The sequence below is a fragment of the Ochotona curzoniae genome, unplaced genomic scaffold (assembly GCF_017591425.1).
Source record: "Ochotona curzoniae isolate NIBS_2020 unplaced genomic scaffold, NIBS_Ocur_1.0 contig_1274, whole genome shotgun sequence".
Taxonomy (NCBI): Eukaryota; Metazoa; Chordata; class Mammalia; order Lagomorpha; family Ochotonidae; genus Ochotona; species Ochotona curzoniae.
In genome coordinates this window covers 97,007-123,606 of record NW_024465023.1, presented here as the reverse complement: position 1 = coordinate 123,606, position 26,600 = coordinate 97,007, and the positions used below count along the sequence as shown (strand labels likewise).

Below are 26,600 nucleotides of genomic sequence, written 5' to 3'. Positions count from 1 at the left end.
CTAAGTCACACTTGGGCACTTTAAGTCACATGTTAATATAGCCAAGGCGGGAAAAAAATAGTGCACTAATGAATCTAAAATAAAATGAGCATTTGTTTCTTTTAAGAGAGTACACTATCAAATCAGTTACACAGTACACAATTGAAACCACAAAATTACATCTAGGAAAGAAAAAGAAGATTAAAATGCACTCCTACAGTGACAGTAAAGTAGAAAAATGTTCTTTGACATTGGTGTTTGTTTGTTGTTGTTTTCTGGATAAGTAGAAACAATTTACAATCCACAAAAGGATTTCTTAGATACAACACTAATTATAGACATTGGAAAGAATGGAGCTCAGGTGGCTTGTTGTAAAAACGAGGCAGCATTTTCCTGAAAAAGTTTGGTCCTCGACTCACTATAGACTAGTTGCTATGGTCAGATGGTAACCATCTTAGGGGTGTGTATGTGTGTGTGTGTGTGTGTGAAGTTAACTTTTCAGTACCAGAATTAGTCAAAACTAAACCAAACTAAAAGGCAAACAGCCCTTGAGAACTTGAGCCTGTGTATCATGTTGGATTGATGTGTCACCTGAAGGAAGAATGCTAAAGGCTGTGGAAGGGAATTTGACTGAAGTGACTCTGCAGTTCTTTAGTGTTATGCAGTTATCTTCATTGCCAGCATAACTTGTCTTTTTTCATGTAGGTGCCAGGAACCCCACCCCTGTGTTCCCCCCTCCCCCCTCCATCCATCTTCTCCTCGGTCAAGGTGATAGAAAGACAATTTCACTGTGTATGTACAAGCACAACACTTAGGCAAGAAGGTCCCAGGGTCTAGAGGGCACATCTATTTCTTGTGGACATCTTCATGCCGAATGATCTTGTATGTGATCCAGTAGAAGATATTGAAAATGAGGAAGGCCAGTGGGAAAGCAGCTCGAGATATGGTGTCAATCCTTTTTGCCCGGTCCACAAACTTCTTCTTGATGGCATCCGCATCTTTGGGGGGTTGTGGTAGCGGGTTGGCAGGTGTGGCCTTGACAGCTGTTCCATCTTTCACTTGGAGGCAGTGGCCCATCCCATAGCCACTGAAATTGAACCGACTTTCACGAGTGACATCCTCTTCCTGTGCAAATCAAGACAGAGGAAGCACAGATTGATTGTCAGTCAAGTTAGATGGTAGATGCTTAAAATTCTCCAGTTAATTGGTGTGTGGAGGAGGCTTTGGAAATGAGTAGCTCACTCTCAAATTCAGCTCAATTATGCATGGAACAGATATACTTCATTAACTTTTCAGATGGAAAAATTAAGGCTAACAGTGAGGACTTGGTGGTCATTTTATTTAATTAACAAACAGAAACACCTATATTATATTTAGGGCTGACTTTCCCCAAATGTAGTTTATTAATCCCCACATTGGAACAACTAATTTTAAAAGCCAGTTTTCCAAATCCAAAAGTTATATTCTGTACCTGTGAAAAGGATCATTTGATCACTCACTGCTTCATTCATTCGATAAATGTTTACTGAGCCTTTGTTCCATGTCTGTCCGAGAGTTAGAAGCTCCTGGTATCACGGGTCATTCACAGCCTCATTCCTCCATTAACAGTGGCTTTAATGCCAACTCTGAGATGAGACTCTTAAATATACACCTGTTTTCCCTCCAAATATCATCTGAATTATCTGTTAAAAATTTAATATTCATTACTTACTGTGAATATTTACGCCATGACTAATTTTTTCAGTGTCAGTTTTTAACAGATTTCCTTTGCTTTGTGAATCATTTCTACTATATTTAAGCATGTGTCATTTTAGACAATGTCATTGATGTTTTGTATTGACTGTTTTCACATGATTTTGACAAAAACAATTAATGTTGTGTTTCTTCTTCAGTGTAAGGAGCAAATAGCCTTAGACAGATATATGGGATCTAGATGTATGGTTGGGTCAAAAGTAAGGGTGAAATAATGAAGTTGAAGAAATGGGATTGATATAATCTGCCTAAATAAAAATCTAGCTCCAAATAGCATCAATTGAATCATGTTGCTAGTGCCATGCAACTCCTTTAGGTTATCAGAGATATTGTACTGTATCTTACCAAATAATCATAGTGGTTAAAGATAAAGATAAAACTGAAGATAAAACTAAATTTTGTGTCACTTCTGTAATATATACTGCATACTAGAGGTGCCTTCAATCACATGGAACAAATATATTAGATAACTTTTAACATAATATGAATCAGAGCCCATCTGGAACCCATATGGTATGATAAGGAGATACTGTATGTTCTCTGCCAAAATGAGTCTTTTAAGGTTCTTAGGAGAGTTGGGTAGAAAAGGTGAGAGGAATTAGTTTAGTTGATCATACTTCAATATGTGCAAAATGGGGAGTGAGAGGGTATGTATACTTCAAAGAGAAGTGCAAAGACTTCCAAATGACTCAGTTTGATCGTGGTGTCTGTTCACAGATGGGCTGTGGCAGAAAGGACAGAGCAGCTTGTGGCTCCCTTATCTAGATTAGCACAAAAGTGCATGTTCCTTCTGGCAAAGGGAGCAGCAGCTTGAAAAGAGTCCTTATGGCGTTTGATTTATCAATATTACCTGTTGTAATACAATACCAATCTTAAATAGGACTGAATATTATATTGTAACCTGATAATGACTTAGAATTTGAACTGGAGAGAGAGTCAATGTGAATAATTGTCAAACATTCAAGGTCACCCTTTGTCATGAACATCTATCTGATCTCTGAAATTACCAGGTACAAAATAAACTTGTTCATCTGATGCATAGACAGTTTTATTTTTCTTAAAAATTTTATTTTAAAGGCAGCGAGATGGATGGAGAGAGAGAGAGAGAGAGAGAGAGATCTCATTGTCTAGTTCATTTTACAAACAGCCCCAATAGCCAGGTCTGGGCTGGGCTGAAGCCAGGAGCCAGGAATTCTATTCTGGCTTCCCATTAGAGTGGCAGGGAGCCAAGCACTTGGGTCATCTTCTTCTGCTTTCCCAGATATATCAACACAAACTGGATTGGATACAGAACAACCAGCACTCTGAGATGGAATGCTGTCATTGCAATCATTGGCTTACTCCATTGTGACATAATGCCAGCCTCTTATTAATAGTTTTTATTGATGAATGTTTCTAGTGCTACCAATAAAAGGCATTAATTGTAACCATTATTTGGCTCATTATATTTTGAAAATCAAAGTTTTTTTTTAAACTATTACTTTATAAATCTACCTAATCTTTCTTTTTTGTTTAGGATTATCTTATGCAAATTAGTCCAAAGCAGTCTGTTTCATTTCTTAACAAAATATAATAAAGACATCTTCATTCCAAAGGATGTCATTGAGTATTGTACTCAATGACAGCTGCTTTGCAGAGTGCTGAGACGTGGTGAAGGGCACGGGCTCTACGTGTACAGAGCATACAGGATCAGGTGGAAGAGGCTGACCAAAGGAAGCTGGCAGAGAAAGGTCAGTGGGTTGTCTGAGGGCTTCTACAGCTTGGCTATATAAATTCAGCAGCGAAAACTTAATTTGGACCCAGATTCAAATATTGAATCTGTGAATGAGAAATGAATGTTCAGTATAGTGGCAAAGGCACCTTTTTGGACATTCACATTCTATATGAGAGTGCCTGGCTTCCAGTTGTGGCTCTGCTTGAGCTTCCAGCTCCCTTCCTGCTGATGCAGCCTCGGGGAGGCAGCAGGTGAAGGCTCAGGTAATCTGATTCCCAGCACCCAAGTGGGAGCTCTGGATTGAGTTCAGATTTCTGACTTTGGTCTGGCCCAGCCACACTGTGGTAGGCATTTGCAGAGTAAGTCTGCAGACTGGAATTCTCTGTCTTTTTGTGCTTTTGAAATACATTTCTAAAAATTAGTTAAAATAGAAATTTTTTAAAGGTGAAGGATAAATTTTATATATAAAAGTGCCAAGTAAGCAAAGTCTTTGAAGATGTAGAATAAACAGATATATTTGTTAATCACTATATAATCATTATAACTCTACAAAGACTTATTCAGTAATTATCAAGAAAAAAAAACCCTCACATGCCACAGGAGGAGGGGAATTGCTTGTCATATGGGTTATAGGTAATCTTGAACTAACTGGTGATTAGATCATGACCATCATGTGCATGAAATGGCAATCATACCTTTTATGTTGGTGGTGATCCAGACTGGACATTTGTGCTTGGGTTCTAGGCTGGACTCCAAGGATTATAAACTGTTGATTTTAGGCAAGCTACTTACTGTATTTTTTTCAATACCGCAGGGACCTCATTGGCAAATATGTCAAGGTACACTAAAGCTGTGGGTCTCAGCTTTGGCTTCTGGGGAAGTTTGCCCCTCTCAGCTCACCTGCGCCAGCTCAATTAGACTCTCTGGGGATAAGAACTTAGGCTCCATATTTTAAACATCCAGCAAAGCCTAGTGTAAAAGGTTGGAAATCAGTGGCCTCAATAAATTCTAATGTCCATTTCTGAAATGCATAGCCTATTCCGAACCATCACGTCAAAAAGTTATTTTCCAATAGAAACAGCAAAAGTTTTCCTCATCATCCTAAATTTATTGGGCTATTTTTCCTTTTCTCATTAATAGATTCTTGTAGTACACTACTATGTACATTTAGAAATGAATGATTAAGTACATGGTTCTCTGCCTGAATGAGATAAAACTCTTTTAAATTTTCAAGCCCCTAAAAATAGAGGGTAGTTAGCTAGTAGTCTGTTGTTAATATATCAAGACAAAGGGAAATTGAAATATACACATCCATGGTTCTTTTCAGACCGACACATTCCTTCATTTCTGTAGTTTTCCCCCATACACTGTGAATGGAAAGGTACAGAGATTAACTCTGTAGTTCAATTAACTATCAGAGCTGGATTAGAAGGGTACTCAGAATATCATTATGTTTTGTTCTACATTGTTATGCAAACTATGGGTGCTTAGTAAATGTTTGCTCAATAATGAACCAAGTAGAATTTTGTGAGTTTTTTTTCCCCAGGCTCGAAAATACCCCATGCAAAGTTTTAGGTAATTTAATCAATGTTTAAATTTTTCACCACAAAAATAAATTTGTTGTAGATAAAAATTATTCATTTCATTTTTATATACAAGAGATATGAGTACTAGTTTAAGGATCTTCTTATCTACCATTATGACTCATTCAATGCCTTTTAAATCATCTACATCAAATGATATGGTTTTGATTCAGAAAACACAACTGCAACCAATTTAAGGGTTTTTTTTTTGTGTGTGTGTGTGCTGTAATGAATGACTAACTGCCTTGCCTTTTTAACAGGTTCAGAACAAAATGTTTTGGTAATATGACTTCATTCCTGTATGAGAGATGAACTTGAGTCATGGATAAGCCGAAGCTAAAATAAAGAACAATCTGTGGGCACAGTTAAGTTGATTAAGCATATTCTCAGGGAGAATCAGCTTCCCTCAATAAGGAAAGAATTTTAGGCATGTACTCATATTCTCTATTTCTTTTAGTGAGCCAGAAGCCCATTTACTTATTGCTGCTGATCTGCCATCTCAGTTAATTGAGCTGTGAACACTTTACCTGACTCTTTTGTTCTTCACTGATGAGTGGAATTTCCATAAAAAAAAAAGAAACCGTCTAGTCCAAGTTTCAATACATGCCTTTACTATATCCAACTTGGTTAACAAAGCTGCAAATTCTGTCTGATCTATGAAGCTCTACCATGACACTATGTGATTCAGCTGAGATTTATTTGATAATTTTATTTAGCTTAGGCATAATTTTTGCTTATTATAAACTTTATGTTCCCAGAAATGGTTCTTTCCTCAGCTTAGTATAGCAATAAAAAGCCGGGAATCTATTGCAGACGGAAAAGTTTATTTGCGAAGGGACCAGGTGAGCAGGGAAGGGAGGGAAGGGGAAGCACCTCTGGAGAGAAAGCTGGGAGGTGGGGTGCCTCTCCATAGAGGAGGGAGAGTGAGACACTGAAGGTTTGAGGAAGGGTCTTGGGGTTTTAAGCCTTCCTTGATCACTCCTTGTTGGGCGGGGAACCTACAGGTAAGCTGTTCCCCATTGGTGGTCTCTTAATTAATTAGGAAATGGATGGGCAATGCTGGTGCCACCCACCTGAAGGTGTGGCCAAGACCTCAGCAGGCCTGGGTGGTCTCACTTTATATTCATTGTTTCTGGAATAACTTCTTTTTTTAAGATTTATTTATTTATTGGAAAATCAGATATACAGAGAGGAGGAGAGACAGAGAGGAATATCTTCTGTCCGATGGTTCACTCCCCAAGTGAGCGCAATGGCTGATGCTATGTCGATCCTAAGCTAGGATCCAGGAACTTCTTCCGGGTATCCCACACGGGTGCAGGGTCCCAAAGCCTTGGGCCATCCTCCACTGCTTTCCCAGGCCACAAGCAAGGAGGTGGATGGGAAGTGGAGCTGCTGAGATTAGAACCAGTGTCAGTATGGGATCCTGTGGCGTTCAAGGCGAGGACTTTAGCCACTAGTCCACGCCGCCGGGCCTTGGAATAACTCTTGTTAGATCTAGATGTGAAGTTGGATCTGACACCAGCATTGCATTGTAATCAATTGTTTATTATAAGCAAATGATTGGTAAAGGATTACAAGAACATGGTCTTTGTAAAGATTTTAGCGAACCCCTTATTTCTCATTTTTCTTTTCTGCCTTGAAGAAGAAGACTCCTAAACACTGGGGTAAAGGAAATTTTTTTTCCATTGCATCTCTTAACCCAAATTCTTTGATTGGGCTGTGTGTTCCTTCTCTGGGAATAGGAGATTGCCCAGTTGGAACTGAAGGTTACGGTGAACTTCAATCAATGCCAGGGCAAATTGGAGTCCCTAGCCATCCTTAGGAGGCCAAACACAGTGGGTTTTCACTGAAAAACTCCCTCAAGCAAGTGATGGCTTGATGATTCTTATTTACAGACCTGGGGATTTCTAATGTCTGGTTGTGGGAAAGAAGAATGGTTTGGAGAAATTCTCTGTGATTCTTTAGGCTTCAGTTTTTTCCTCCTTATTACAGATTCATACAAACAGATATGAATAATTAGTAATTACAATTTATTAATTATGAATGATGGACCATGCACTGAAAACTACAGGTAGTCCTGTCACCAAACTGGTTCTGCAAGTCATGCATTTGCTGTGGACACAAAGGCCAAAAAAGTCTTGTGGTTCACCAAAGTGATATTGCTAATCAGTATTGAAGTTGAAAGTCAGATCTGGAGCTAATTCCACAAACATTAGCCAACTTTGATTTATGCACATTTTTACCCCTAACCAACATGAAGCGGTTTCCATTCAAGATAGCAAATAGTCTGTCTGCACTTTGAAGAACAAAGTTGAAATAAAGTCAGGTAAACATATCCCTTGTTTAATGACATGTGGTAAAAGACTGTCAAAGTGTTGTTTTTGACAGAATCTGAAAGGCAATTTTTCTATAAGTAAACAGTAGTAGATTATCGCTTTCTAATGTAAGATATTATTTGTTATTAAAGAAAATTTGGGGATTCATTTCTTGAGCATTTGCATGTATACACTTTTGAAAAAAATAAACCTATATGTGTCAGGTGTGTGGTACAACTACAGCAGTGAAAAAGAAAACAAACGTCTGCCTATTTAATTAAGAATAGAATAGAATAGAATAGAACCTTATTCTAGGGAGAAGACAGTAACAAGTATACAAGAATGCTATACATACATTAGAACAGAATGATGGATGTGTTCAAGAAAACCAATGGAATTAAGAGACTTGGGGAAAACATAATCAGAAAGAAGTAACAAGCTTGAGTATTCCCCAGCTCAGTAGTGACTGTGCTTCACAATAATGTATTTTTACAGTATAAAAAACTGGAAGAGAGGCTGAAGCTTAAAGAAAGGAAAATGGAAAAATTAGTTGCCTAGATTGATCAGTTTTTCTTGTGCATATGTATTAAATTATTGTGCTGTGCCCCATAAAATGGATAATTATTATATGCTAAAAAATGAAAACCTAAATAGTTAATAAAAAGTGGAATAGCAGGGAAATGGCTGTTTTAAGATGAGTGGTCAGAAAAGACCAATTAAATGCCACTTTTTTTGGCATTTAATGGGCATCAATGGGAGAGGAAATAGACCCAATTTTTGTCTTCAAGGCATTTGCAAACTTGAGATAAAAGCAAACATTTTTTTAAAAATGTTAGATAAGCCCACTGCCAGATCCCATAGTAATAGAAGAAAAGCATCAGCATGTGCTTGCTTTTTTTTTTTTTAAGATTTATTTATTTATTTGAAAGTCAGATATACAGAGAGGAGGAGAGACAGAGAGGAAGATCTTCCGTCCGATGATTCACTCCCCAAGTGAGTGCAACGGCTGATCCGAAGCCAGGATCCAGGAACTTCTTCCGGGTCTCCCACGTGGGTGCAGGGTCCCCAGGCTTTGGGCCGTCCTCGACTGCTTTCCCAGGGCACAAGCAGGGAGCTGGATGGGAAGTGGAGCTGCTGGAATTAGAACCGGCGCCCATATGGGATCCTGGCGTGTTCAAGGCGAGGACTTTAGCCACTAGGCCATGCCGCCAGGCCCAGCAAGTGCTTGCTTTTGACTTGGATGATCTTGGCTGCCAAATTCTCCAGGCTATTATTATGCTTTAATTCCCCTCTCTCTCTCTCTCTCTCTCTCTCTCTCTCTCTCTCTCTCCTTATACAATAACTACATCGGTTGTGTGCAATCATCTATTGTTTGTCTCACATCATTCCTGTGGAGCTATGTAACTCTGAGAGGAACTATACATTCCAGAATTCTCTTCTTGATTATGTCTGAGTTAAGGTTTGCCACTTAGAAGACCTTGAGATTTCAAAGTTGGAAGGAAAGCAGTGAGCATTATTTTGGGGAAAGGGGGCTGGGGGGGATGTCAGCTGAACTGCTTTGTTAGACACTGAGGCATCTCAGACCTTTCTGTGAGATCCTACTGTGGGATCCACTTTGGTGGCTAGGCATGGTGGCTTCTTAGATTTTCCTATCAACAGCTGCTTTTCTACCTAGATTGTCAGGGTCAAGTCTGATCTTTTGACTAGCTTTTCAGATCTTCACTCCCCCATCTACTCTCACATTCATATACAAACACTAATTTCTCTATTAAGCCCCTTACTTTGGCAGGACTTTTAGTGGCTCTAAACCCAGTATAGGGTTATTAGTATTCCAGACTTTTAATGACAACATACACGTGAATGCAAGTTACTATCACTTTGTCTAATTAAGGTCCACTAACATCACATTATATCAAACACAGAAAAACAAAGGAAGATACAAAAGAGAGTTCTGTCCTGAAGTCAGTGTGGGATGGGGAGGGATGGGGAGGTCTAGAAGTAGTTCTCAAGTGTAACATTTGTTAATCTATGGAGATGTTTGTGGTTCTCACAAGGTGAAAGAAAAGCCTTACACCAGTATTGAGTGTTAAGAGGCCAGGATACCGTGAAACCTCATGCCATAAATAGGACAGATTCACCGCAAAGCCTGAATTAGATCGCTGCAAATGTCAGTAGTGCTGGGTTGGGAAGCGCAGATCTAGACAAATGATTATAATGTAATATGATATCTACTATGGCAAAGAAGTGCACAGGCTTCCAGCTACTGCAGAAGAGGTGCTACCATTCTAGCATAAGAAAAACTAGATGATGTTCTTTCTATAGTGTTTCCATGGACTGCCTCTGGAAGATATATACAAGCATTATGGATACATTGCAAAGAAGTTGCAAAGAAGTGACCAACATAAAGGCATAGTATTAACCAAATCTGCTATTTTGTGCAACTGCAGAGCATCCCAAACATGCTCTCTGTGTCATGTGGCCAGAAATCAGTATCTTTTAATCATCCTGCCTCTTGCTAAGGATTTGTTATATGGAAAGAAATCCATTCATGTTGGCTTCAATAAAGGGGGAATGTCTTTAAGAAATGACAACAGATGTGCCCGGTGTAGTAGCAGCGGCTAAAGTTCTTGCCTTGTATGTGTTGGGATCCCATATGGACGTTGGTTCTAATCCCGGAGGCCCTGCTTCCCATCCACCTTTCTGCTTGTGGCCTGGGAAAGCAGTCAAGCATGGCCCAAAGCCTTGAGACTCTGCACCTACATGGGAGACCCAGAGGAGGCTCCTGGCTCCTGATTGGCTCAGTTGTAGCCATTGTGGCCACTTGGGGAATGAATCAACAGATGGAAAATCTTCCTCTCTGTCTCTTCTCTCTGTATATCCGACTTTCCAATAAATAAAAAGTAAATCTTAAAAAAGAAAGAAGTGTTGACAATTATTATAAAAGAATTCCACCTGTCTCTAAGCATGGGGAAGCATTCTTTATAATGGTGTGAAGCCTGTGATCTGGAGGCAGAGCTCCTTAGTTTTCAGATTTTGGCCTTGCTACCACGTGCACACTGTGGTCTGAGAGCTGGCTAAGTCCCTCAAACCACAGTGTTCTTCAGTCTCTGCAGCGCTGTAGAGCTAATGTCATGCTTCCTGTAGTAGTAGTCCTTAGAGTGTTGAATGACAACAGAGTGTAAGAGCTTGTAAACGTGTTGGGTATACAGTGTGTGCTCAATAAATGTTAGCAAGAGTGTGTTGTGGATAATGATGTTAACTGGCCTAAGCAGCCAGAAACTCCAGTGAGCAAGTTAGGGAATGAAACTCGAATGAGCAAGTTAATTTATCAGGTCTGTTATTCTTTTCTCTTTCTGCTTGTCTCCCACCAGCTTCCTTCACTTACACGTGATCCAGTCAGGCCACACCAGCTTCAACCCATGAGCACTGTTCAGACCAAATTATTATTATCATTTAATTAGAGTTTCAGAGCCTCTTCACTCAAATTACTGAAAGAGGGAATCTTGTATATCCTGCTGTGTATAGACTCTTGTCGCTAGGTCAGTGGATAGGAAGTGGGTAGGGCCATCAAGTACAAACCACCAGGGTAAAGGGCAAAGGAATTTCCAGGGTGGGGAATGTTCCTGAAACCACACCACATAGGAAACAGGAAATGCAAGAAAGTTTGGCCTTGAGAAACCACGAATTGGTCTCTTATGACAGGTGTTTTTCGGACCAAAAGTAGTAGCCCAGCAGCTAAAGTCCTCACCTTGCACATGCTGGGATCCCATATTGGCACCACTTCTAATCCCAGAGGCTCTGCTTCCCATCCAGCTCCCTGCTTGTGGCCTGGGAAAACAGTGGAGGACAGCCCAAAGCCTTGGGACCCTGTACCTGTACCTGTGTTGAAGACCCAGAGGAGTCTCCTGTCTCCTGGCTTTGGATCAGCTCAGCTCCAGCCGTTGCGGTCCCTTGGGGAGTGAATTGTCAGACGAAAGATCTTCCTCTCTGTCTCTCCTCTCTGTGTGTCTGTATCTCTGTATATCTCTATATCTCACTTTCGAAAAAAAGACAGGTATTTTTCATAAGAGTGGTGGGTTCTTATGCATCTAGACTCATTTGTGCTCTGGTTCCATAGGCATTAATAAGAAACAATTGGATGACATTACAGAAAGATAAAATTCAATTCAATCTAAGCATATACATATAAAGCAAAACCCCTAAATGGGTATATTTTAAAAACTAGTAAACCACATTCGTGGTGGCTTCTCTTTAGATATCCAGCTTTGAAGGCCTAGAGGCTCCAAGCAATTATATCAACATTGCAGAGAGCCACTTCCTTCTTTGACTGCTCAGTTTCTGCCAAAAGGAGCTCAGAGGGAGGACTGACAATGAAGCCTTCAGGCAGAGTTTGGTGAGTTGTTTGTTTCTGTGGGGGCACCTGAAAACTCAAGAGCTGAAACTCAATAGGATCAAATCTCCAGTTGTCTATTGTCCTCGATGCCTTCATGCCAACCTGGAAAAGATGGGTTAAGCCCAGGATGAAATCATCCAAGGAGAACTTGGGAAAGTGGTAGGAGTTTCAAGCTGTGGAGTGGCGAGACAGTGTCCTGAGAAAGGACACATCTGGGACCAGTGGCTCCTTGCTTTCCAATACTAGCAGAGCAAACAGGCTTCTCCAGGTGAAAAACTGTAAGCCTACATTGTCTGGCCCATCTTATTGACATCTGAGTTTCCATGATCTTGGTAAGCTAGCTGTTCTCCAATGGATATGGACTGTAGGTTCTATTTTTAAATTAGCAATTACTGAAGCAGGTGAATACTGTAAACCATCAGGAGGTACTCTCCTATTGTTTTACTCAAGGATACTCAAAGGAATGGAATGAACCAGAAACAAAATATGTGTTCCATTACAATAGCTTATTTGGTTTTGCAAAATATTCATGCCCTAGTACTTCAGCTATAGCTCCTTGTAGCATTCTTGCAACAAAAGTGAAAGATGGAAGAGAAAATAGAATATAATGGCGACAAAAATGAAGGCCCTTGTGTTTTTGTTTGTGATGGAGTACCTGCATGAATTTCTAAGCAGAGAGGGACTTTTTGCTGCTGTATTACTATGGTTACCAAATTTAAGATTTCAGACAGAAGACTTGCCTGCAGGCCCAGAGCAGAGATTGATTACAATAAACATGTAAGGCAGAGATTGATCATTATGCTGGATAATCACCAGTGGCTTGTTATAGCTGTTGACCAACTAAGTCTCTAGTTAAAAAAGCATCCCCGGAGGCCTATGCCATGGAGTAGCAGGTTAAACCTCTGCCTCTGATGCTTTCATTCCACATGGGCTCCAGTTAAATCAGTTTGGAGGAGTTGTGCCCACAATAAAAGTTTCAGCTCTACTTCTGATACAGCTCCTCCTAATGTGCCTGGGAGGGCAGCGAAGAATGGTCCAAGTCCTTGGGCCGCTGCCACCCATGTGACAGACCTGGAAGAAGCTCCAGGCTCCTGGCTTTGGATTGGCCAGCGCTAGCCATGGAGGCCATTTGGGAAGTCAACCAGAGTATGGAAGCTCTCTCCTGCTTTCTCTGTAAATCTGCCTTTCAAATAAAAATAAATACATCTTAAAAGAAAAAGCATGGATGAATGTATGTCTAGCACAGTACTCGGGAGTTTGCCACTTTTTTCTTTTCAAAGGTGTCAGTGCAGTAATTATAATCAGAGGTGAAGAGGAAGATAGGCTTTCAAAGAAAACTGACTCAACATCTGGGTTGGTGTCTCTTTCTTTCCCCTAGCTGTATACCTTATAATATGGCAAATGTTGTATCCAGCTAAGTACGACACTGCTTTGAGAGGTTCATGTCACTGAGTGATCATCCAACTGAATGATAGGCATTATAGTTCTCTGGGAGGTGTGAGTGTGGGCTGGCAAGACAAGAACGAGGAACTTTGAGTTTCTGTGACGTGTGGTAATCAGGACAAGCAATTGCTCTTGTCACTGCCATTGCCGCAAACAAGGACCTATGACTGAATTGTAATGGCATCTGAGAAGGTTGAAGTGTAAGAAATTCAGGTGAATTTGCCTACCTGACCTGCCCTGAAAGTGTGGACATTCAAACTTTATTTATTGCTGTGAAAAAACCCTGTGATCTGGAATTGAAAATAATGAAACTCACAAAAGCATGAAGTCGAGTGGTGGTTTCCAGGGGCTTGAGGGAAGGGGGAAATGGAAGATACTGGAGAAAGGATACCAAGTTACAGTTACGCAGAATTAAGAAGCTCTGCAGTTACAATGTAAAGCAGGTGACTGGTGTATATTGTTTGATGTGCTTGGCATTTGAGTACGGGCAGATCTTAAGTGTCACCACAAAAACAGACACAATGGCAACTATGTGGGGTGATGATAGATATGTTAATTAGCTTGTGCTTATTTCATAATATAAACATAGGTTGTACATCTTAAATATAGTTTTAATTGCAGATTATACCTCAGTGAAACTAGAGAAAACATAAATCCAACTATCAGTGTATGTAAAGCACACATACACACAACTAAAAGAATCACTTTCACCAAGACTCAAAGTGAGGAGGATATTTTTTCATTACCAGTCAGGATACACACATCCAACATGCTCCCATACACATGAATATATGTAACAGGAGCAAAAGCTTCACAGAGTAGGGGATATTTCTCCAAGACAGGACACACTCTGATATCTTATATTAGTGATGAGCCATTGAACTCAATTCTTGACCCTAAAGTCAACTAATACTGACAGTTTCAAAGGTATTGTATTGGTTTTGAAAGGTTTTGATTGGTTTTCCTTGCTGTCAATTACTTATTTGTCAAATATATTTTGAGCATCTACCCCGTGGCATGAATAGTCTAGTCAGAGGGAAATCTAGACGCTTTCAAATGCCTGGCAGAGTCCTGCTGAAGAATGAAGCGTCGTTTGTTCTGTTAAATCCATTACACCCATGCTCTCTCATGCTTTAGCAGGCCCTGGGATTTCCCCAGGAGGGGAGGAGACTGCCCAATACCTGCCAGGCACTGAGTTAGGCCCTGAGCATGTCACTGGAGTCCTAGACTGTGTGGACATTCTTTTGGGTTGGTTTTGGTGCTAAGGTGGCAGTAAGTGATTTAGCTCTTCAAGAGCTTCCCAGGAGAGGAAATCTTGAGTTAGGAGAAATAAGATCAGGGTTCAAGGTGTCTGAGTTCACTTTTTCAGCTTATCCATGAACTAAGTGCTGGCCTGTGGGATGAAAACACAGGTGCCACTGGTGCAGATTCCAAGGTGTTTATATTCAGACCCTAGAGAGTGGCTAAAACATGTCTGAATACATATGACATGCTTTCCTCGTGGAAAAATGGCTTTTCACAGTCAGCCATGGAAAAGACATTTGGTGAGTGAACCAGCAGATGGAAGAATCTCTCTTTTGAATAAACATTTTAACCTTGTAAAGACTTGGAGCATGTTCTATGGTCTGATTCAGATTTAGCTCCCCGACTCAGCAGACACCTAAACCCCAAAGTCATAAGGCGTTGGGACTACACAGGTGCAGGCTTGATTGGGAAGTGGTTCTTAGGTCATTGGGGGCGTGCCCTCAGATGGTTGTTCTCATGAGAGGTTGATTATATAGGCTAAGTTTGGCCCCTCTGTCTCTGTTTCCTAGCTCACCATGCCTTCCTACTTCTGTTTGCATTCCATCTTCCTCTGCCCCCATCGGATGTCAGACTCATGGACCCATCCAATGTTGGCCAGTGAACCTCCACAAACTGTAAGCTAAAATAAGCCCCTTTCCTTCGTGAATAGCTTTTCTCGGGTATTAGTGACAAGAGGCTGAGCAATATACCATGGCTCCAAATCACCCCCAGCTTCTGTTAAGTTTTGAATTCAGCTACCTGGACTTCTGCCCTTACATCACGTTGGTGTACCATGATTTTTTCCTATATTGTTATTTGTGCATTTTGAAAAGATGCGTATTTATAAGAGGACAAGAATTCAATGGCAGAATTATTGTAGAAATGGGTGAATGAAGACAATTTATTTGGTGAGGTGAAGAGGTTTGGCCTTATGACCGGATTTTTATAAATTTTTTCTTTTTCTTATTAATTATCTGAAAAGACAAGAAGTATGAAAGTATTTGGTGATTCTGTGATTTAGGGCATCAGAGGTTTGGCTGTATGATATTCAGCAAGTCTTTGAGACTCCATATGGAGATGTTATTACCAAAGTCCCATAATCTGAAGCAGTTTATGCTTTCAGAATAAAATGGTGTATTTAGTAGTTATTCCCTAGTGTGCGTGCAGAGTTCAATCTCACTAGTGAAGATGAAATCGCTGCCTTGCACATAGCTTCCACTGCATGAAATTTTGGATGTTCTTGTGTATGTGAACAATGAGCCAAGAGAGCACCTCCCTAGTTGCAGTGAAAGGTGTACATGGGGTACCATTTCACTCCTAAAGCAGAATAATGTGAGGTTCCTGCATAGCTGGTATTGATTCCTCTTAAACAGAGCAAGCAGCATAGAATTCAATTGTCTATGGTTGAAATCTTTCACCGTTAAAACTACAATTTAACAAACAGCACAGAAAGCCTTGGTAATAAATATGTGATGTTGATCAAATGAGAATATTTGATTGAGTGTTTTTCTTGGAGTGTTTTTCTACATTTTGTTAATGTGCATATTGTGAAAATATGCACAATAGGCTACAAATGAACTCTGCAGTGTTCTTCAGCAGCATTTCTTGGGTTTGAATGTGCTTGTGCTATTGTTTTGCGTGTTCTGAGTCGGCTGGAGTGGGTGAGGTCTCAGGAGGCTGCCTTTGGAAGGAGCCTCAGGTGATGTTGATGCTGCCTGTCAGCAGGCAACAGTTGAAGAAACAAGGTTGTAGAGCAGCCACTGCAAACTGTGATCACCTGAGGAGCCTTCAAAAGCAAGTTGCCAGGTTTCTCACTTCCAAGACTGATTTCATAGTCTGGGGTGTGGGGCTGGGCATTGGGATTTTGAAAAGCTCGCAAGTAATATGTACCTGGGATGGAGACCCCTGCTCCCATGGGTTATTTTGTTTGTGGAAAATACCAGAGTTCATTTCTGGTGTGGCTTCTGTTGCTATTGCATAAATCCAGCAGCAGAAGGTATAGGAAAATTGAGCGGATATGTTCAATTCCTTAACCTCCTTATGTCTCCATCCATCTCAACCTCTTGAAAGGCGATTAAGACACCCACCAAAATCCATTCTGTTGTTAGCAGTGCATAGAGTCATATTTTGGGTCCTTTCTTTTCTATCTGCTGTGAAGAACAAAACTTTGCATAGAGCAGCAGACTATAGTCACAAAAATGGAAATTCCTAATTAAATGGTCTTTTGGTTATGTTGTCTTTTGGATTATCCCAGCTCTAATGAATTATTTCAGCTGGAGTAATTTCTTCATTCAGGTTGCAATGATATAACTAAAACCAAATATCCCTGCCACCGTAGTCCTAAGCCTGCACCAAATGTCTGTCTCTTAAATCGGCAAATCTGGGGCAGACGAGTGCCTGTTGCAGACATCTTCCTTTACATGACACAACTTTAGTAGTGTCACCGGTCTCTAGCCACTTAGATAGATGTCAGCCCCACACATAGCTCCAGGTCGGATCGTATTGCCTTGGACCAGAGGAGACCTTTCTCGCCATCAGCTGGCTCTTTCACCTAGAGCATGCAGTGGGGGAAATTCCTCAGGTTCTGCTGCCATAAGTAGGAAGTACATCAGTTGGTCAGGATGCGGATGTTTTCACATAAGCATTTACAACAGCCCTAAAAACTCAGTTTTCATGGTCTACTTAATTATGTAGTCTGTATTTCTTCCTAGGAGCAAGATGAATTTAAAATTACTGACAGTTAACATTTCTGAACAAAATGAACTTCGCAAAAGCTGTTTCCTTCCTAGGAATTGCCAGAACTCTAACGCTAACTCCATCACAGTTTTTAACACTATGCACCCTCCTCACCCCTAGAAATTTTCCTCGAGTTTTTCTCTTGCTGACCTCCCAAAGAAGTTTGCTGATCCTCACTCTCCCTTATTTAATATGGAACTATGTACAAAGCAAGCATTCAAACATCTTAACTGAACAAATTATTCTAGGGTGGCCCAGCCATTTAGAGTGAAGACTAAGAAGTCTTGCACAGACAGGGCCCTTTATTTCCTAAACAGTTACACTTGCATCTAGTACTACTTTATCAGTCAGCTGGGAAATAACTCCAGATTCACTTAAGCATTGCGTCCCTTAATGAGCTTGTTACAAAAAGGGGTAACATTGAAAGAAGATGAGACAGTATTGTGATTAGGCAAACTCATAGCTCTCTAATATAATGTCAGGGAAACACCAGACTTTGCTCTCATTCACTTTGTTTTATGTGTGTGTGTGAAAGTACAGTTATGTTGAAATAAGTACAGCTTGAGTCATCATGAAGAATTTTACACCAATGAACAACTGGTAACAGAAGGTTCAGGTTAACAAAAGGCTACCATGATAGCCTTTACGAGGTCCCAGTTGAACTGAAGGCACAGGCTGAATTTCAGAAACGTAATGCAATACAACTAGATTATGAAACGTGCCCAGCTGTTTGGGCAATCCAGTAGCATGCATATATTTTAGCAAGGCCAATTGTAAGATGCAATGCATATAATCTAATTGTTAATCTGCGACAAAGAGAAACCAGCTTTCTGCCCCGGGGGATGGCGCTTGCAGCTCCTAGATTCTTTTTCCTTCTCTTTCCACACTGTAAGCACAAAGAATATTTGATGAGGAAGCAGCGCACAGAGTCCAGTGGACTGTGGTTCTCATCAGACCCCTGACCCACATGACACTGCCTATTAACCTGCTTTTGTTTTCTCCAAAGGAACCTTGAGACAAAGAGTTTAAGAGGTTTATTTGTGAGGCCATATCACAGGTGTGGTAAGGGGCTTGCGAGATAGGACAAGAAACATAGGGAAATCAAAGGCTGTGTGAGTGGTCAGTGGGTTACTGCCATTGACAAGTGAGGCTCAGAGTTCTGAGAGACTCAGACCTGGCCAACTAAAGAGTGAGCAAGCCAAGGATGCACTCCCTAGTAGTTCTGGCCTGCCCCAGGTGTGTATTTGAGCATGCCACCGAGGCCAGTGGATGGTCTGAGTCATGAAAAATCCTCTTGGCTGTGGCCAGGCAGGGCAGTTGCAGTCGAAGATGTCCCTGTCTTAATCCTTGGAACTTGTGCATTTGTTCTCCTGCATGTCAGAAAGGGTTTGTAGATCTGATGAAGGAAGTAGAGAGGCGGAAAAGGCTTTGGGTTAGCTGATACAATCATATACATCTTCAAAATGGGAAGCTTTTCTCAGCTGTGCTTAGGAATATAGCTGTGGAAGAAGGATCGGAGAGATGGACAAGTGGGGTCATGAGCCAAGGACTCTGAGTGCCTTGTGGAAGTTGAAAAAGACCAGAAGTCAGATTCTTCCCTAGAACGTTGCTGTATAGGAGAAACAAAGATGCCCTCTGGTACTGGCCATTTATTTAGGTACTTGTTTCTTCCCTATTGGTTAGCACAAAAGCCTGCCATGTGCCGAATGCAAATGTTACATACCAATTATTTAAAAATGGCAGTTTTTCAGAGATCTTGAGCCAGAGTACTTTGCAGATCCTAGGGTACTGTATCTGCTGATCTACTCTTTGAAGCTCTCTGTTTCAGAGAATCCCACTGTTCTCCCATCTCCTCTGGGAGTTTCTTTGTCCTTGCTCCCTCTGGATCACCTCATACTGTGAGTGGGCTCTCCATCCCAAAACAACCTCCAAGTGCTGTACCATGAAACTGCCACTGTGGTTTTTATTTGAACGTGACCATACCCATTGAAAGTCCTGACAAGCTGACTACTGGATTTTATTCCAGTGAGATTTGATGTCTGAACTTCCAAATCATAGATAACTAAGTTTTTTGTTTTGGGAGCTGCCAAGCTGCTGGTGATTTGTTATACTAATGATAAGTGTTACCATAAATAATTAAGAGTACACAGTGCCATATTTGTAACTTGTTTTAAATAAGCTTTGTTAAGATCATTGTGTGTATGTCTTAGATTTGAAAGCTAGTCCTAACAGAATTATGAAAAAGCCAACTGAACATTTTATGATTGTGCCTCGAAGGAGGCACTTGCTATATGGTCAAACATGTATTTATACAGAAATGGTGAGGCAGCATTAACATTTGAATGCATTCAGGTCTTTTCATTTAAAAACAACAACAGAGAATCAAGATGGCAGAATAGGGTAAGGACACCTTTAAACAGACAGAGAAACATTACCCAGTGTGAAGCAGAGAGGGCACATCCCAGGATATAGGAGAAGAAAGGAAAACAGCAGAGGGGTGCCTGGAGACTGAAAGACATAGGAAAGCAGCGGACACAATGGTGTGGCTTTGCAGTGTCTGATATCCCAGGGACATTCAACAAGTGCTGTCTGAGCTGCACTGGCAGCTGCAACTCCACCAGCAACCAGGTGGGAAGGGACTGTCACCAGGAGATCAGAAAATGAACCCAGACAAAGAACTGCCCGCCCGGCTGGTCTGTTTGGTTTGACCAGGAGCAGAGACAGGATGACAAATTCCAGATGGGCAGTGGGGGAACAGGGTGGATCTCACAGCCCAGCCCGCCTACTAGAGCCCAATCAGATGCCATTTTGTTTAAGGAGGCAAAGGCTATGGATAGTACTGAACATGCACTGAGCTGGGAGTGAAATCATTTCTGGCTCACTGAATTGAAACAATAATGTGTAGCATCCTACAGATTCCATCCAAGATAGGTCTGGGTAGCCCTCTGACCTGATGGCCAACAGATCAAGAACTCTAGTAGTGGCGCATCAGGTGCCATTTCTTACAGTGTGGCAAAGAATTTAAGACTGTAGGGACAACAGTGAGCTGGGCATGCATGGACCTCAGTGAGAACTCACTGAGCTCAGTGCAGTGAACTGTTCCCACAGGAGAAATAATACCAACTTTGGCATTGTACAGGTCAAAATAGGTCCATGTGGCCCTCAGACATAATGGCAAACAGGTTCCAGCAAGATTACCAAAAACAAGAACCTAGGTATATAGGACTCCTGGTATCTCCCTAATCCTGGGACCTGCTCCAACCGGAAGTGGGAGAAAGGTTATAGAGACGACGGTGCAGACTCAGTATGGTATCACAGGAGGTGGAGAGTGGTGAGCCAGGAGCTGGGGCTGTGGAGACCATGGTGGAAATCTAACATAAGAACTCTGACCTGGCACTTGCTAGAGAGAGTGGCACAAGTGACTGCTAACTAAGAGCCATGTAACAACTGCAATAAGTAAAATCACATTGTAGACCTGTGGGTGACACAGCTTAGAAACCTGGCCCAAGAGGAAGAATCTGCTAACCAGAAGTACAATGACCAAGAGCAAAAGAAGAGACAGAGGCACAATGAATATCACTGAAGACTCCCCTACAAAGGAGCCAACCTCAGAGTTAACTGAGGAAGACATTGAGAAAATGCTCAATACAGAACTCAAGACACCTGTCATAAAACTTCTTATCAAAAATGAGAAGCATGTAAAGCAGGTGTTCAAGGAATTCAAGGAATATGTCACACACTGGAAATGAATCAAATGAAAGCTGATATCTCAGAAATGAAGAATAAGTGGAGCAAGTTAAAGTACAACCAAGAGTCTCCAAAACAGAATGAAGGAGGAAGAAGAATGAATCTCAGAATTGGAAGATATTTCCTGTCACCAGAGGAAAACAAATGAAAAGCTGGAGGCAGAGCTGGATCAGGCAAAAAAAAAAAAAAAAAAAAATCAGAAACTGAAAGACACTATTAAAAGGCCAAAGAAAAGAATTATGGGAGTTCCAGATGTGCAGAAAGATAAACTGGATTTACAAATGTATTTAATGAAATAATAAGGGAAAATTTCCTTAGTCTAGAGAAAGAATTGGGAAACGACATCCAGGAAGGGCACAGAACTCCCAATAGGCTTGATCAAAAGCAATCTTCACCAAGACACATGATCATCAAGCTCTCTCCAATAGAACGTAAGATCCTTAAATGTGCATGGGGAGCAGAGTAGTGGGCTGGCCTGGTGGGAGTTATGGGGAGTCTCCTCAACTAGGCTGCAGCTCCCACTGGTTTGCTTGAAGGCCAAGTATAAAATGGGCAGGATTGGGCTGGACTACAACACCCATCGGTCTGTTTAGAAGACAGGGTTGGAAACAGAACTGACCCAGCAATTCCCAGAAGCAGCATGTGCATAAGCTGATTCGGGTGATGGACTGTGCTGGTCCCTCTACTGGCAAGCACACACAACAATCAGATCTGGGATCACATCAGACCTACTTTATTTGGAGATTCCTCCAACTGAACTGCTCATCTTAGAACCCCAACCATGAAGAGACTAATTCTGCCAGTGGATTCGGAATAGATTTCATCATGATTGGAACAGTGAGATTGGCAGCAATTCAGAACTGTTGAACTACCGAAGCTGCTTGAGTAGGATCCTCAGAGCATGCCTCACATTGGGGACCTGGGATGGGTGGGAGGCTGGGCAGGGCTTCTCCCTTTGTTTTTCCCCTGACCCCAGATACAGGGGGAAAATGATATAAGTGTGGAGACAGTGGTCTTACCCACTTTCCTGTAGCCCTTGACCCTTTGCATCCTAATCAACTAAGTAAGATTATTAATAAAAAAAATCAGCTGACATATAAAGGAATCCCAACTGAACTCACAGGAGACCTCTCACAGGAAACTCTACAGGCAAGAAGAGAATGGAGTAACATATTCCAGATTCTAAAAGCAAAAAATTGTTTTCACAAGATAACGTATCCAGCAAAGCTTTCCTTTGTCTTTGAAAATGAAATAAAACTCTTCCACGGTAAAGAAAAGCTAAAAGAATTTGCCTCTTTCAACCCTGCCCTACAAATGATACTTAAAGATGTTCTCTTGACAGAAGAGGAATAGCGCCCACCAAAACCAAAGACAAATGTGAAGAATCTCCCAGTAAAATAACAACAGAAAACTAAATCAATGAACAACCCATTGCTAAAAGTACAGAACCAAATTACCCCCATACATATTAACTCTGGTTGTAAATGATTAGTAGAATGGATTAAAAAATATACATCTATTTGTTGCCTTCAGGAGACATACCTCACCAACAAAGATCAGGGGAAAATATATCATGAATTTTTATTTTTTTGTGGTAATTTCATCTCTTCAAAACACTTTCTTCTGATTAAATTTTCAGTGACTCATAGATCATACAATACCACCATTTTCTTCAAGAAGGTTGATTTTCTTTTTTATTTCTTCAGCGACACATTAGTCTTTTAGTAGCATATTGTTTAATTGCATGGTGTTTTTAATTTATGTTTTCTTCCTGTTGTTGATTTTGTTTTGTGGCTTTTCATTTAAGGGGATGATGCAATGCAGTGTGCATTTTTACTTCCATATCAAAGATGGACTCCCATTGAAATTGTTTACTATGTCTTGACCATAGGATACTGGACTCTCTGCCGTTATCCATTCTCGCTATGATGGGCATTTGACTGTGTATAAAGAACTATACTATTGTAATAATATAGGGGAACTCAGTGAGGAGGAGGGAATTGGGGAGGGGATAAGGGAAATTCCAGGGCCTATGATACTGTGTCAATAATAATAATAATAATAATAAATTAAAAAATAAAAACAAGAACAACAACAAAACCCAGCAAATGAGCCAAAATATAAGTATAAAAAGGAAACTGAAAACAACCCCCATTGCCTCTCTCTTAGCATTAGCTCTCAGTGTCTTCCCTCACTGCTTCCTTCTAAAGTGTGCTTTTGAAAAGCTTGTGTCTTCCTCTGTCTGTTGAACCTGCTGCAGTCAAAAATGCCAAGATTCTCGGAGTCTCCCTAATCTACATCCACCTTTTCATGTTGACATCGTTTGAACCAAGCTTATTTTAGATACTGTGGAGTTTCTTCTTGGATATCCTTTAGCTGAGATTAACCTTTCTCTTTCCAGTGGGATCCTTTTGGCATGCCTCCCCGCCATGATGATACTTAAGGGCCTTGGTCTCTGCCCTCTTTTTTTTTTGCCTCTGACGTGTTACACCTTCCCCTCTCCTCATCTCACTCTTCCTGCTGCTCCTGGGTAATCTCAACCACTATTATAGCTTTAGCCTCACTTCTATCACTACTGACTCTAAAATCACCCCTACTTCTTTCCTGGGTGCTACATTTGCCTTGTGGACATTTGTACTCCACCTGTTTATTTCACCTGATTCTGCATTCAATTGTATATTCGTCTCCACTGCCCTACCACAACCCTTCGTCTTTGTCACAGTCCCCCTCTGACAAAGCCATACTCCCTGACTTCTTCCTCTTTGCATTGCAAATATATTCAGTCCACATGTGCCCTAATGATTTTATTTGTTTAAATGTCTAAAGCTCAATTTCTTGCCACTTTATGGACCTTCCTTATCCCTGGTCTAGATTACAATGAGAGCCTTCTGTCTGTTCTCTTAGTTTGTAGTCCTGTTGTGCTGGAAGCCTTCTCCAGAGTACTCAGCTGGATTGATTTTTCCATAATATCTTCCCATTACCTTCAGGGGAACCCTAATATCTTCTGCATAGAACTGAGCCTTTTCTTGCCCAGACTGTTCAGCTTACCAGCCTCCTGTTTCACTACTGTCTTGAGAGAGCACATGATTTTTTCGGTGTTTGTCTTCATTGAGTTTTTCTAGAAGACTCCCAGAGATATGAGTGCAGGCAGTTCATTTGGGAAGCAATCTCAGGAAGTACCAGTAGAGGAATGGAGAAGTGAGGCAGGGAACAGAAAGATGTCAAATCAGGAAACCTTGGTAAACAAGCTTCACTGTAGGCAATATGGGCTCAGTTGCACTGGGGATCACTTGGAGCCATTGTAGAATATGCTGCCGAGGCTATTTATCCCTAAGGTCCAACTATTATTGGTAGAGGGCTGTTATTGGACTGTCAGGTCATCAACATTTCCAGGGTACCTTGCATGGCATGCTGCTTGGACCTGAGTAGGATCTCCACCTTCCCCTCAACTAAGGCAGAGTGGAAGTTGCAGTTGGAAGCCTTTAGCATATATGGAAACAATGAGTGTCACAGGAATACAGGTGTGACATTACAATGTCTACTGCAAGGCCCCTTAAAGGTGTTTCCATAGCATTCCAACAGCCTCTATCATAGTAGGTATCATTTACATTGATAACTTGCCTGTCCATTACTCCATCTTCTCTATACTGAACATCTATTGGACAGCATGTCTTAACCTTTATGGCTGTCTCGTAGTAAGTGTATAATACACTTATAGTTGGTTTATGCATAAATGAATAAAATGAAATAGTCTGAAGAGATGGTCTTCAGAGTAGGAGAAAAACTTAATGAAGAGTAGAAAATAAGAGGGATAGAAAAATGTGATTTAGTCAGGAGTAAAGTAGTGAAGAACGAAGAGCTGATGAAAAATAGCTTGAGATTAAAGAAAGAATTGGAGGAGGCACTGAAAATATGGGAATTTCACTTGAAAGACTGCTCTGCCAATTGCTTTGCATCTTACAACAGAGAATTCCGTACTTCAGTCCCCCAAATAGCTGATGGTCAGAACACCTGGCAAAATAGGACATGCTTAGAAGAAAACTCTTAAACACTACAGCTCTCTATGCCCCTTATGAACATGAACTTGTCTTGGTGATATGGGAATCACAAAATGCCAAAATGTTCATTCTAATTGCTTTCACAAGGAAGTCCAAATTTCTAGTCACAATGCCCTCAAGCTTAAGATAAAAAGAAATGCCTCTTCCTTTCAATGTTGCACTTGTTAAGGAGGTCATAGTTACTTTAATTAATGATTTAGGAAATCCTTCTAAGTACCTTGTGAATACATATGATAGAATACTGAAAAATCTCCTGGGCTGGGCCTAGGAATCTGTATTTTACCAAGGCTGTCATGTGCATCAAGGATTGTGAAGCACTATCCTAGAGCAGTATAGTCAAGGTGGGATCTGCATACTAACGCCAGTGGGCCTACAGGGCAATGAGTGTTTATTATGGCCTCATGCCCATTACTGTGCTTGTTGCTATTCCAAATCAGGGTACTTCTCTGAGTTCTCCCAGTTTTAGTAAGAGGCTGAATGTGAGTTTCCACACCGTTCTTTCCAGAATGGATATATCAATGGAAGATTGGAAGATAAAATGTAAATTAGCTCGCTCCTGATTCTTTCCACATTTTTAGACACTGCAAAAGTAAAAGTAAGAAAGCCTGGTCTCTTTCCTATAATTGTAAAGATAGCCACACAGGCCATATCTTGCTGTATGTCCTGATTTCTTTGTGAAGGAAAAGCAAGAGTAGTAAAATTGGAAGGAGTATGTGGGCAGGCTATTAGACTTATCCTAAGATTTCTTTCATTTTGATTTGTACTACATGTCCTCTGATAAATTGAGAAAAACATTACGATCCCAAGTCTGCTACTACCTCTGTGGTGGGAAAAGTTGGTAATAAAATGAGCAATAACTAAACATAAAATTTACTGCATTTCTAAGGTCTGTTTCATGAGCTTTACCCTTGGGAACTCATTTTTACCACATTCATTTTTACCAGTTCATTTTATGAACTGGATATTATTGATCTCATTTTAAAGGTGAGGAAAGTAACACACAAAAATTCTTGTTTATTTTTTTTTCCCACTAACTTGCCTACCAAGGTTACAGAACTAGTAAGTTACCGAACCCTCATTGGATTGTTGGAAGTGTAGCACCTTCGTTTAAGGAGGGAAAAAACTCCAGTTCCAAAAGCTCAAGTCACCTCACACAAGGTAGGTCTTTGACACACTTGGTCTGTAGCCACACCTGATAATGTGAGGCAAATGAGGCTACATCAGGATGTTGTCTAAGCACCAAAACACAGTCACTGTGCAGCTTACAAAATACTACATATTGATCTTCCGTGGTTTACTCCACTAGTTACTGGTAAAGAAGTTACTGCCATCTTATATGTAGTGTTATTGAGATACCCCTTTGTAGAATTTCTCCCACTTTTTGACAGCATATAATCTAGAGCATGCCTCTACTTCCTTATGCTTTTTTTTCCTGAAAAACCACCCAATTTATAGAGGCCATTCAAATCTCCACTCCAGCTCTTTCTGATACATATTTTTCTCCATTTCAAAGAGTGCTAAACCCAATTGTTGAAGCCATACATTGATGGATTTTGGCTACAGGCTGTCGATGCCTACTTGCATTAAGTACCCAGC

At 40.8% G+C, this 26,600-nt stretch overlaps 1 protein-coding gene across 2 annotated transcripts in view; it reads right to left on the bottom strand.

Moving 5' to 3' along the window:
• Positions 1 to 709: 709 nt before the first annotated feature.
• Positions 710 to 26,600, bottom strand: part of GLRA2 (glycine receptor alpha 2) — a 112,343-nt gene continuing 86,452 nt past the window's right edge. The window contains exon 7 of one of the 2 annotated variants that reach the window (XM_041001117.1): positions 710 to 1,104. In XM_041001117.1, coding sequence (XP_040857051.1) covers positions 826 to 1,104 — 279 coding nt within the window. In that variant the 3' untranslated portion in view covers positions 710 to 825. The remainder of the gene's footprint in view (positions 1,105 to 26,600) is intronic. The other variant, XM_041001127.1, reaches the window with a different exon arrangement.